The 13,526-nt window shown below is 36.5% G+C and overlaps 3 protein-coding genes across 3 annotated transcripts; all 3 read right to left on the reverse strand.

The window, feature by feature from the left end:
- Positions 1-425: 425 nt before the first annotated feature.
- LOC112562955 lies at positions 426-3,819 on the reverse strand. The gene is made up of 6 exons (XM_025236587.1): positions 3,692-3,819; positions 3,401-3,476; positions 2,608-2,695; positions 1,260-1,493; positions 934-986; positions 426-548 (listed from the first exon to the last, which is right to left on the reverse strand). Exons 1-6 carry the CDS (start codon positions 3,724-3,726, stop codon positions 531-533), a joined length of 504 nt encoding a protein of 167 aa, XP_025092372.1. The 5' UTR covers positions 3,727-3,819; the 3' UTR covers positions 426-530.
- Positions 3,820-5,260: 1,441 nt separating this feature from the next.
- Positions 5,261-8,164, reverse strand: LOC112563162. Its single transcript, XM_025236926.1, has 6 exons — positions 7,971-8,164; positions 7,490-7,565; positions 6,921-7,008; positions 6,442-6,675; positions 6,147-6,199; positions 5,261-5,448 (listed from the first exon to the last, which is right to left on the reverse strand). The coding sequence occupies exons 1-6, from the start codon at positions 8,003-8,005 to the stop codon at positions 5,431-5,433; spliced, it is 504 nt and encodes a 167-aa protein (XP_025092711.1). The 5' UTR covers positions 8,006-8,164; the 3' UTR covers positions 5,261-5,430.
- A 756-nt stretch (positions 8,165-8,920) lies between these two features.
- On the reverse strand, positions 8,921-11,258 carry LOC112563163. The gene is made up of 6 exons (XM_025236927.1): positions 11,135-11,258; positions 10,630-10,705; positions 10,395-10,482; positions 9,905-10,138; positions 9,456-9,508; positions 8,921-9,095 (listed from the first exon to the last, which is right to left on the reverse strand). Exons 1-6 carry the CDS (start codon positions 11,167-11,169, stop codon positions 9,081-9,083), a joined length of 501 nt encoding a protein of 166 aa, XP_025092712.1. The 5' UTR covers positions 11,170-11,258; the 3' UTR covers positions 8,921-9,080.
- Between the last annotated feature and the right edge of the window lie 2,268 nt (positions 11,259-13,526).

The raw sequence follows: 13,526 nt of genomic DNA on the forward strand, positions 1-13,526 counted from the left end.
GTAGTTGCATGCGTGAGTACTTATGAAAAAGCAAGCATATGTTACCGGTATGCCAGTGCATATCAAATTTGTAATGTAAACATTTATGAAGTATATTGTAATGATTTGATTATGAGAGAATCTTGTCAACATTTCGCTAGTAAAGCCCACTACAGTCCTTGGGGGAATTTTCCCCGTGAAAGATATGAGGCATGGTATCTGAGCCATAGAATAGAATTTTTATGCATGCATGCACCTATAATGCACATCCTCTTCTTGAAAAACATTATTTTTTCCTTTTGAATGTTTGTTAGCTCCTTTTTTTCTTGTATTGTTGATGCAGATTGTCCTTATTCACTCTGCAATCATCCAACCGTCATTTGTCATTTGTCAGTTATTTCATCCAACTTAACGTCCATCATTTTCACCTGTACTGATTATGAAGACTCGTTGTTTGTATTTTTATTTCCTTACCATTCGTGTTTGTACACATATAAATATCCGGATCATTTGGATGAAGTTTGTCCTTTCTTTTATATCTTCTCCAGAGGTTAGCAGTTCTTGTATACCTGGTGTACAAGCAAGTTACATACTTAAAGACTGGTTGGAAATATAGTTTAAAATTTTCACACTACTTAAACATAAATATAAAAATATTCTGTTATAAAAGTATTAACGATCATCTTTGTAGTTCCTATGTTTCTGCTAAAGGTATTAGCAATCCCCTTTTTTTGACATTGAAATGGTATAAACTGCACTAGCAAAACAGAGATAGTGAAAAATAAAAAATGTCATAAACTTAATCACTAAAAATGTGTTTAATTTTATTTTCAATATGATGTTCATCACTCCCCAAAGAACTGTATCTTTAGGTGTCCGATTTTCCACACGACTGCGATGGACGCTGAGAACTTTCATTAGTAAACAACTTGTCACAAGACAGGAAACACTCACGAAAAGTAAATACTCTCTAAACTCTCTGGCACTGATGATTCCATCTCCGTTATCTGCACAAATATCCATATATTATAAATAAGACATGACTACTGTACTGAAGAAAATTTAATGAAAACCATTTGTAGATACTGAACCACCTTCTTACATGCCTTTTGGATTATTCTTTTGTCAATATTGAATTTTGAATCATTTTAAATATATTTTTAGTAAATTGAACAACTGTAGAAAATAATTTTTAAAAATAGGTACCCCTGACAAACTGACATTTAAAATAAAAACAGCTGAAATGAGATACATTAAAAAAATTCATGGCCCCAACTTGCCTACAGTCTCCACGACATGTTTGAGAATGTATTCCAGCTCCAGCACGCTCAGTTGTCCATCTTTGTTCTCGTCGTAAGCGTCGAAGGTTGCCCGGATGAAAGCAACCGAATCACCAAATCTCTCTTGCCATTTCTGAACAAAGTTCTCCCTGGTGATGATGATGCCCAGTTCCGCAGCTAGTACCAGCAGCTGATCTCTGTTCATGAGCAAAATGAGGGCTTCGGATGTCTGAACTGCATTGAAAAAAAAAAAGATATTATGTGTATATATTTGTATTTATAAATGTATACATATCTGTCCACGGATACATACATAGCGGGATATATTCCTTTTGTTTTGCTTCCCTTGAAGCAGCATGCTCAAATAAATGAAACAGTTTAGTGATTATTGTAATGGGATGCGAAACTTCACATGTTTAATAGGTCTATGTGTTTATTTTTTCCCATTATAACAAGCTACCTGTGTCTTCAAATGAAAAAATATAACACTCAAATATTGCAACAGACTTCTTGTATGCAAAACAAAGTGCACAGTGTACTTATGATTGATAGATAGAAGAACAAGGAAGTGAGCTAAAGATAGTTGCGCAACAGATGTCACTAGAACAATTTTTATCTTCATCTTCACTTTAAACGTCGCACCCCCTTAGCTGTACACGAACTGTCAACCTGTCAAGTGAGAGAAGTACAACTACTTTCCGATTTCGCTACACTTATGTCCCCCATGCCTAAACATGACTAAAATACAGCCACAGATCAGACTTTACTAAAGTGGCGAGAAATTGTAAATAATCGAAGATGTTACATAAACTGTGGTGACTATGAAAAGTACTCACTTGCTTTCTGCTATTATATCACTGTATAATGCTTTAACCCTGTACATATATTTTTACAAGTTCGTCGGCATTCGTGAGGGATGAACGAGAAGGAGGAAGATTGAAGTATTTTCCTCACTTTGCAAGTATACTTGCAATCTTCCTTAACAATTAGACAACCCATCATTAGACTGTGACTTAACCAGTATTTGACACATGCTTTATATATTTTGTTTTTGTTTTTTGTTTTTTTGGTGAAGGGATATATATATATTTTTTTTTTGCTTTTGTTTTTCTTCTTGTTTGTGTTTTGTTGTAGTAGAGGTATACTTTGCTTTAGAAAGGTTTAGAAGATTACTAGCTATCGCATGTCAGTTAAAAACACAGGGTTCAGTAAAGGAGGTCCACACAGCCCTATAGATAAGACTTTGACCAGACGTGGGAAGAAGCATCTGATGTCGACGAAGCGAGGCTACAGGTCAAAACAAAAATAGATTGCTCAAATAAAATAACATACAACCTAGCTTACTTACACTGGTACCCTAAGATGTCAGCAAATCCTACGACAACTTCTGCAGTGGTGATGATGTTGTCCTCGTTGCGGTCCACAATATCCGACACCTGCAGCCAACGGACAATGAAGTCGTCTTTATGTCCATCGTTTCTCAGTCAAGTGTCTTCTTGATCAGTCACACCCCACCTCATCCCTCCCGTACATGGGCATATCAACACGTGACATTGAAATAGCATTTGCTGGGATAAATGTGCTGATTACAATTACAAACGATGGAATTAAGTCCTCAAACTTGTTAATATATAGTCTCTGATAATAATAATAATAATAATAATAATAATAATAATAATAATAATAATAATAATAATAATGATGATGATGATGATGATGATGATGATGATGATGATAATAATAATAATAATAATAATAATAATAATAATAATAATAATAATAATAATAATAATAATAATAATAATAATAATAATAATAATAATAATAATAATAATAATAATAATCTCAACTCTTATATAAACGACGCGCGAGAACACACACATACGCATCACACACTTTCATTATTTAGTTCCTTTTATCAAATACCTACACACGAATGGATACAGTAAAAGAATAATATTAATAACACCATTAAGGGGAATGGATAAGAAAGATAAAGTGAACCTACAGAATGGTGTAGGATATTTGCTATATATCGTCGTCGTCGTCGTTGTCGCTGCTGTCGTTGTATTATTATCGTAAGTATAAACATTATGGCAGTGCTGATCATGGTGGTAGTAGTGGTGATAAATGCTACTCACCAAAGCAACCACCTCTTCTTCCCTTAACAGCTGTGCGTTGGTGTAACACACGCCATGGAGCTGAGCGAAGGCGCAGCTGGTTGTAAACATATAAACCAGTCTGGTTTATAAACATAGCAATAGTCGTCTTTTTCTTTCAAAAAGCTGAGAAGTGTCCAAAAATGTCACTTTTTAAATACAAAGACGCATTAGCGATTGCATTTTTAAAAATAATTTAATTGTACCCCAAAGCTGTATTGTCTAAAAGAAAAAGAAATAATTTAAAAAATGTGATTGATTTAAATGTCTCACCAAAGCCAGCCTGAAAAGACCAAGAAAGCGAGCATTGTTGAATCCTTTGCTGACCTGACACGAAGATGTCTTTAGTACTCAAAGGTACAGCACACCAACTAGTTTTTAATATAGATAAAGTCAGTCACATGCTGGGCGTCAGTGCAGTCACAGCCATGTTTCTGGAAAGGGGGCTGGGGGACCAAACAGTCTAATAACCCCTTTCCCCCCAACCCTACAGGCACACATTGGGGTGGGGCGGTCTGATGGGGCAACATTACTAATACAGTGAAGTTTGGCTTTCCTGGGTTCAGCTCTCGTCTCAGGCACACTGTTCTTTCTCTTCATGTTTACAGGTTTGCATTTGTTTACAGGGTTGACTGCCTTGCCTTGATTTCGCCAGTTGCTGGCTCGGTGTACAGCACCAATTACCCCCCCCCCCCCCCACACACACACACACACAGCAATATATTGTCTTAATACTTTTGTCTACGATCTTCACATTAATTAGAAATAAATATAAAAACTGATCAGATAAAAGTAGGTACACAAATAGAGGAATAAAGTATAGGCAAATTGAATAGAAGAGAAAGAGGGAGGGAGAGAGTGTAATAAGGAAAGCAAGACGGAGAGCGACAGAGATAGTTTAACAGAAGATTGAATGAAGTGTTGAGCGGGATAACGGTTTTGTTGAGTGTTGGGTGTTGGAAAAGGACTTTCATACATACACATCCTGTCATGAAAAGTTCTTTACGTTGTTGAAATAAGTAAAGAAAGAAGAGAGGACAGAACATGACTGTGTGTGACAGCGTTGAACATCGTTCTGTCATAATTTTGGTTTGTACAATCAACAGAATCTATAATCAATAGTTCAATGGTGGATGAGAATCTTATCATGACTTGTCTTTAACATTTGTGAGGTTTTATTCGAAGCATAACAACTATTGCGAGGCCTTGTGAAATTATTATCTCTGTCAAATCAACACAACATAAACATCAACAGAGGTTAAAACTTTTCCTCTCTTGGTTCTAGTTGTTGGGATAATTGTTACATTAATTAGCAAATGAAGACTGTGTTTGCTGCATAGTCACTGCTGTTATGTAACAGCATATCCTACATGGAAGACTTTGTTCAGTAGAGAGAGAGAGAAAGAAAGAGAAGGCGTTTAAAAACGAAAGAAAATGTCAAGAGTAAAATCTGTAAAATAAATATTGAGCGGCTTTCGTGTTTGTAATGAGTCGGTACTCAGTCTTTCTCAAGTAAAAACATTGTGTTGAGAATTCAGAACTTGCAAGTATGTTTATAAGGCTTCATACATAATGAAAATGTTGATGTTGTCACTACCACGATTATCAGTATTTAAATTTTCAGTAACAGGACATTCGATTTCAAGGAAACTAGTTTGGACTGTGGGTGTTGAAATTGTTCCTTAGATGTCTAGTGTTTCATGGCTCGTGTCTTCACCATAGTGGGACTAAACACACACACAAACACAGACAGCAGTACACAATCATTTTAAAAGAATAAATCATATCCCAGACACCTTGCTTACTCTGAAGCATAATAATAACAGCCATACCAATCACAAGAATATTCATTTAGATGTGTATTTAGATAATTAACAAATTTCTTTTTTGTTCCTGATGGATACAGTGCTGCTGTACTTAAACCCATCATCATTGGAATCTTCTTGTCAAATGTTGACCTTGTTTTAAACCTCGTCCAGTCCTTTGCTTGAAAAGCATTTCTCTTCCAGAGATCAACAAGCCTTGTAGACCTGGAATGTAGAAGGTAGACAATGACTAAAATTACAAGAAGAATTCAAATTAAATTGTCAATATGTAATTATTAATTGGAACACAACTTCTTTCGGATTTATAGTATTAACATAATTTAATCTAGACAAAGTTTTGGTTTTGACTGCACACATCTGTTCCCAGGATTTCAGCAGACAGAAAGATTGATTTTTTTTTGCTTTTTTATTGCCAAAATACGAAGGTTAAAGTCATTTTTCATATTGTTTGTCTTTTTGATCAATCACAGTGTAGAGTACATACTCAGTTTCTATATAAAGACAAGAGCTTATGCAGCTTCATACACGTCACGTGACCTGCTGGTCTGTAAGATAACCGTTATGTCAATAATCCGAAAACCCTTCAGTTTGAGAACTAACTCTTATTCTGGTGAGAATATTAATCCCAGACAGAGGACTCCCAGTATATATTATACTTTATCCTTAAACACTGTTTCCATGTATTAAAAAGAGAATTAGAGTTTATTCAGAGAAGTAGAAGGTGGCATCTTCACTCTTGGCTCTATAATTTAATAAGTCAGCAGGCGTATAGACTGACAGGTAGACGGGTAGACAGACGGATGGGTGGGCAAACTGAGTGGTTAGATGGTTGGCTGGATGTATGGGTAGGTCAATGATGATGAAGTAGATAGTTGAAGATGCGGTCATGATAGCACACTCACGTAAAGGAGGTACTCCCTGAACTCCCTGGCAGTCAGGATGCCGTCCCCGTTATCTGAAATCATGACAGTGCTCACTAATTAACACCACTTCTAGATTTTTATAAATTACTCATGTTCATTCATTTGCAAACTGAATATGAAGTGTTCCTTGCTAATCAAAGCAATACCATTAGCAACTGAAATTGTGAAAAGGTTCAAATCAGCCGCCTGATAACCTATCTAGAGATTTGTACATCATCTTCCTTCAGTTAATGAGTATGAAGAGCATTTGTCCTACATAGGCGGCGCCACTTGCCTGACACGTGGTACACGTGTTTCAGGATGTGTTCCAGCTCCAGGGCACTGAGCTGCCCGTCCTTGTTTTCATCGTAAGCATCAAAGGTTGCTCTGGCAAAGGCCGCAGAGTCGCCGAAGCGTTCAGTCCATTTCTGGACGAAGTGTTCTCGGTCAATCAGGATTCCCACCTGAGCTGCCAGGGCCAGCAACTGCTGTGTACTGAACGACAACATCAACGACTCTGCCATTGAGACTGAAAACGAGGAAAAATAGTGATAATCAGCATCTTCTGATGAAGGAAAGCCAATTTATTCAGTCTCAGGAAGGGGATGAATAAAGTAATATTACTATTTAATATTTTATAAAGTCTGCACGGTCATCCTCTATTCTAATAACAGAAGTTAACAGAAAGAAATCTCATCTTGATGATGTCACTACACACCATACTCAGCTTGTCTGCTGTTTCTCTCACAGGTGGAACTATAAGAGATTGCTTACACTGATATCCCAGAATGTCACCAAAGCCGATGACAACTTCTGCGGTTGTGATGACATTGTCTTGGTTGCGGTCTACAATATCGGCTACCTGTGGAAATAATATCATAGTCTCTAAAATGCTAGTTTCACTCGTAAATATAAAGCAAAATCCGTAAATACACTGAAATCCATGAATTAAAAATTTTCTCTCAGCAGTTTTTGTGGGAGCATGTGATGTTTGTCTCTCTTTTTTTCTGCGCATGACGGGAAGAGCCCGCTTGAGAAGTAAATAAATAAATTCATATTTTACTGATTAATAATCAAAATACAAAAGCATTTTAGTACTTATCTCAAAGAATTATCCCAGAATTTACCAGCATTCACGAACACGTGATCAAACAGAATGAGGATAATAATATTATTTACTGAAGAAGCGTTTGGATGAGCTTAACGGTCTAAAAAAAACAGTTAAAAAACAGAAAGTCTTTTAAAACATAGAAATGAATAAGGAGCAGGAACATTCTAAAACTAAATGAAAGCAAAATGTATTAAAAAAGTTTCATCGAGTAAAGAACTGATATGCGCGTTACCAGGGCAACGACTTCTTCCTCCTTTAACTCCTGAGCATTAGTGTGGCACGTGGAGTGAAGCTGAGCCAAGGCGGTGCTGTGAGAATGTACATTGAAGAACACTATAATTATAATAATTATTATTATATTCAGTGTAAATCCTGATATAAAATTAAACTCATATCGAATCAACACGTGAAAGAACATCAGCGTAGTACAACAAATTTCGCAATTTTCAAATGTATTCCAATCCTTAAATATTTATAGAACATCACGAATTAATACCAGATATTATTTAAAATATAAAGTTTTAAATTTTATATATGAATCTTTTCGACACTTAATTTTAAAGTTTTTTCTGATAATTCAGTTGGAGATTGTCAGTGACATTTTGCTTACATTCTTCGGGCCAGAGACTAAACAAATACAAAGGAAAGAGGGCAAAACAACAACACAAGAAAAGTAAAATAAATATTAAAAGGAAAAAAGAAGAAACTCTTACCACAACAACCCTGCGAAAACAATGTAGGAAAACATCGCTAAATCTTTGTCTGAGCTAGGTAGCACCCGGTCAGTCCCAAGAATGCTCGCAAGATGTCGACTCGGTCACAAAACTGAAGACAATGGCGGACGGGGTGAGGTCGAAAAAAAAACCTTTGTGTAGAACATGCGCTTGTTTCGAAATCCAGTCATCTGCCACACCCATGGTTCCAATCGTGTATAAAGATACCACCACGCCGCTATTTTTCACTGTTTCTATAAGATAACAAAAATCCTTGACCCAACTTTCAATATTCTTTTCTTTTTATTTATTGATTTAGCTCCCTTTATTATTGCTTAAAAAAATGTTGATTGTTCATATTTTTGCCATTTCTTCCAATTATATGATCTATTCCAGCTTGAACAGACAAAGAAGTTGAAGGTGGAAATTAAAAGAATGATCTCCTTGCTCTATATTTATAGATAAGCTGTCCGGGTTGTTGCCTTCATGTCAAAGGGAGATAAGAACAAAGGGAGATAACATGGAGATACATGTATTTAAAAACCAAAAATATTTCTTCAGTTACCGAGTTACCGAGATTTTAATATTCAGTTCTTTTATCATCAAAGAAAATGCTAAATAACTAACGGTTGACACAAAGAGAGGAGGGCGGAAGCAACTCGGCATCGGAGCCTGAAAAAAACGCTAGTCACAGTGGACCACTCGGAACTGACCAAGGGATGTAAGCGCGCGCATCGCTTTTTAACATGAGGATGTGCATCAAACGACATGAAGATTAAGGTCTGCGGAGGGAGAAGAGAGGTCACTAAATATGGTCGCTGTAGAGATAACTGTAATTACTGAAAATTGTAGGGGAGTTAATTAGTAGTGGTGGCACAATGTCTCTAATACAGCATCACCTGATTTTTATAATTTTTTTTTTTTAGAAATGAAGAGACTAACGCTTAGAACTTTTTTTGAAAAATTTATTGTTTATATTGTTATATTGTACATTTTTAGAACATGTGTTTTCTGGATTTATTAATGTAAGTGCAATGTATTTGCAAGAAGAAATATGGCGGCGCTTTGACTGTCAACACACTGAATGAAGTTTTCAGCTTTTCCCAATAATCAGCAGGTGTAGATCTGCCATGGAAAATTAAAAAAGTATTAAATGAAGTGCCTATAGCAAGATAGTTAATAGGTTAGGTCTATTTGTGTAATAACAACGAATTTGTTGAGTTCCTGAATTCAATAGATGTGTTTACCGATTCACTTGAGGTGTTTGTAGCAGCTTGACAAATGTGTTGTGGACAGCAAGTAATTAAACTTATTCTCTGTAATGGCTTTAAAGCAGAATTTTCCTACAACTAAATAACTTATATTTTTGCTTTAAAGCAGTCTAGTAGATTCTGAGATATTTTTTTTATGAATGAAGTTTTAAAACTCTTCAGTCAAAGGTAATATACTTAAGAGGTGTTTCCAGAAAAAGTAAAATCAACTCACAAATTTCAGATAACTGCGAAATTCCTGGTCGGTAAGAATGCCGTCCCCATTATCTGTTTAAAAAAAACCGCATGGTTCTCAATCAGAAGTGAGACAAAAATTATTTACTTGTACATTCTGCTTGTCATGCTGACATTTCAAAAGAGAAATATATACTTAAGAAATTATTTAAGATGTAAAATTTCAAAATATTTTTTCCTGAACATTTTTATATCACATCATTAACAAACTCTTTGTAAACTGTTTCCTTCCATTGAAACCATCAGAGCAAACAAGAAAATTCCAACTTAAAAAAGAAGCAAACATAAAAATAATATAATAGCATAAGAAATTTTCTGTCCATTCAATTATTTGGCGTGTTTTGTTAGATGAAATGAAAGGTTGCCGTTTACTAAACAAAAATGTAAACACAAGGGAAGAGTATAAGGGTGCACCGTTAATTAACGTGCCTGCTTTGTCCAGAGCATGAAGTCGAATGTTCTCGATCTCCAGCACGCTGAGTTTTCCGTCTTTGTTCTCGTCGTAGGCATCGAAGGTTGCCCTGACGAAGGGCAAGGCATCGCCGAACCTCTCGTGCCACATCTGCACGAAGTGCTCCCTGTCGATGATGATGTCGTATTCGGCAGCAACTGCGATCAGCTCGATGGCGGTCATGTCGACCAGCTGTGTTGTCGGGGTGTGGACTGTGTGCAACGAAAATTGTTGATATTTTTTTACTTTCCAAAAGATGACTGCAATGTGATTCTAAAAGTAAGACAAAATCGTGGCACAGAGAGAGAGAGAGAGAACTGATTGTAATATCTATCCTGTGTCCCAACGACCAGCCAAAATTGACCACCACCACCATGATGATGATGATGATGAGGAGAAGGAGGAGGATTTATGACAATAACAAAAGCGTTGTTATCCATCTTAGGCGCATGAAAACAAGTGACTTACAGTGATATTGAAGGATCTCACCGATGCCCACGACCAGTTCTCCGGCTGTGATGATGTTATTATTATTGCGATCCACGATGTGAATGACCTACAATGCAAAGAAAAGATGCAATGTAGTATTTAAATAATGATTACTTCCTAGAAAGAAAAAAAAACTCTATTTGACACGGACTATTTTCCATTACATAGTCACAGATCGCTCTTAATGGCAGACAGAAAGTAATGTGGTACTCACCGAGGAAATAACTTCATCCTCTTTTCGCATCTGCACATTGGAGTGACAGACACCGTGCAGCTGGGCCGAGGCCACACTGGTCACAAGTACATATGAGTGTACATATGAGTGTCAGTGTACATAGACATCATGGCATTTAACACAACGCTGTCACGTACACACTAACCAACACACATGCACACATCCTTAAAAATGCTTGCACACATCTCCTCATGCATCAGCACCTGTTCTACATTTCATAACATGTGTATACACTATTATTTGTTAAAATAATTGTAGCAAGGAAGGTTGATGTGGTTTACTTAATGTGTCATTCCTCAACGAAGTCACCAGACGATGTCATTGATGAGGTGATGAACACAAATTCTCTTCAAGTTCTAAACTCACTCTTCCCAGCAAACACTGTAAATTTCTTTTAACTGCTTTTTTTATTATTAAAGACGGGATTTTTTTTTAATTGGACAAAAGAAGGTTAATAAAAAACAAAAGGTAATTAATTTCTTACCACAACAGGGAGAGGAAAGCCACGAAAGAAACCATTGCGGAGAGCTGAGCACGCGGCCTGGACAACAATATGGCGGGGAGCCGTTGTACTTCAAATGTGCTCTGACATATTATTCTATTGAAGAAAAATTAGGTCATGACATGTCAGGTGACAAACAATCTCTGTTTCTCTTGTCTCAAATTTAAAAGCTGGTCATAACAAGATAATGGTCTAAAAAGCCTGCACTTTTTCTGGAAGCTTCATGTGGTGGAGAGAGTACCTTGAGAACATGTAAAGACTGGCTATTGTGATAACACAAAGATGAAGGAGGACGAACACTGTTGGGAAATTGGAAACTATTCAAATAAATTTCTCTTTCTTTCCCATGTTTAAAACGAGTAACAAAATTTAAGAGAGAATAATGTAAAATGCAGTTTGGTGTTATTATTTCGTTTCGTTCTGTAGACGTTGAGCAATTTGGAGAATGAGGCAGATGGTTCGGCAACAAGTGAATGTAAACTTAGACCTTCATCTTTCTTTCTTATCGACAACAAGCGGTTTAAGACGTGGAGCTGTATCAATATCAGGATAGATAATGAATCATGTAGATAATAGATAGGCCCCTTGGCTCTAAACATCTTTGCATGCATACATCACGTGATTTACATCACGTTATCGGCAACAGAGAAAGAGGGAAAGAGAGGAATGAGGAGAGATAAACGAAACAGGAGGTAAGCTCTGTAAGAGATCTCGAGAGAGGTGAGAGAAAGAAACAGAAAAGAGAGGAGGATAGACATAAAAGACAAACAGTGGTAAGGAGAGGTAAGAGAGAGAGATGGAAGCAGATAAAGCAGGCGGCTACATTCATGTTTATTTCCAGCTCACATAATTAACTGAACCTGTGTGTGTAAATGATTTTATGGATTTCCGAGACAAATTATGTTTGTTTATACAGACAAGGCATGAAGTTCTGCATTTTATCTCAGTTTGTTAGGACATGCTACATGAAATGCCACATTTTTATAGAGATTACCATACTAACCTTAAAAAAACAAAATATGATATTTGTTTTTCGTGTTATAATCAAGAGAAAGTTCAGTGTATTACGAACGATTTCTCTACTTGTGCTCTGTAATCGGTACAATAACTGTTACCATGGCGCCTGACTTGCTACCTCACTGATGTCACCCGAGACACTACAAAAGGAAGGTTTTTCTTGTGCGCATAAAAAAATTATTATATTTTGATGCAATAATTTCTGATGTAAAACATTCTGACCCCATATTGTATCACATTCTGACCTCACATTTTGACCTCTGACTTCACATTGTATTATTTTCTGACCTCATATTGTATTATATTTAAACCTAGTATTGTTTCATATTCTAATCTGATGTTGCATTGTATGCTGACATCACTTTGTATTATATTCTGAAATTACATTGTATTATATTCTAACCTCACATTGTATAATTTGACTTAGTATTGTATTATATTTTGATGTTTGTAAGAGAGGCTTTACTTATCAAACTTAATTTAAACTAAAATTGTTTAGAGCAGGCATGTCAAAGACTTCCAGCGGGCCGCAGGTGGCCCTTTGTAAGAAACCTGCGGCCCGCAGGGTGGCCTGGTGGCGCAACGGTTTCTATTTGTTATGTTTTTGGTGCCCATTGTGTAGGTCGGTGCTTTATTTCCTTATGTCGTTGCTGTCCAGTGCTGTTTAACTTTTGTTCTCTTCTAAAAACTATCGGATTTCAGTTGGCTTTTTGACCTGTAAATCTGAGCTCAGGGCCGTTGAGAGCTGGGTCCTGGGGCACACGACTCGTTAAAACAGGTAGCTGGCAAAGTTCATAGATTTAAGAGTGACAAGAGAGAGTCATGCTTAGGGTTAGCTCTGGCAAGTCAATGATTGTCTGAAGGATGTTAATTGTGTGTTTGTCAGTTTTTATCGCTGGTCTGAATGATGTGCATGAATGAATATAGTTTTACGTTACAAACAACATTCGTGCTCGACACGTGTCGCTACGTCGTCCATAGGACTGACTCGGTTATTTTATAAGGTACCCCGGTTTCCTACAGCCTTACAAATAGTTCGCGTGCAAGCGTATGTGTGAGAGACAGAGACTTTGTAATTATTTACAGACATTTGATACCTATCTATCTATGGTTTGTTCTCGTATACCACCGTGTCTTTTCCTAGTAAGAAAGTGTTTTTAGCTCGTCATTACCTCCTCCCATTGCTGTTGAAAGATGTTCAATAAATAATCTGCTTTGTCATTACTATTATCACATGCTCATATATATTCATGAATATGCAGTGGCCATGATTATTTGTTTTGGACTGTCTAGAATGACAAGTCTATGTATGCATGTAAAATCTGTATCAGCACATTCATGTCTGCAAAGTCCAGAA

Source organism: Pomacea canaliculata, linkage group LG4 (assembly GCF_003073045.1).
Source record: "Pomacea canaliculata isolate SZHN2017 linkage group LG4, ASM307304v1, whole genome shotgun sequence".
Taxonomy (NCBI): domain Eukaryota; kingdom Metazoa; phylum Mollusca; class Gastropoda; order Architaenioglossa; family Ampullariidae; genus Pomacea; species Pomacea canaliculata.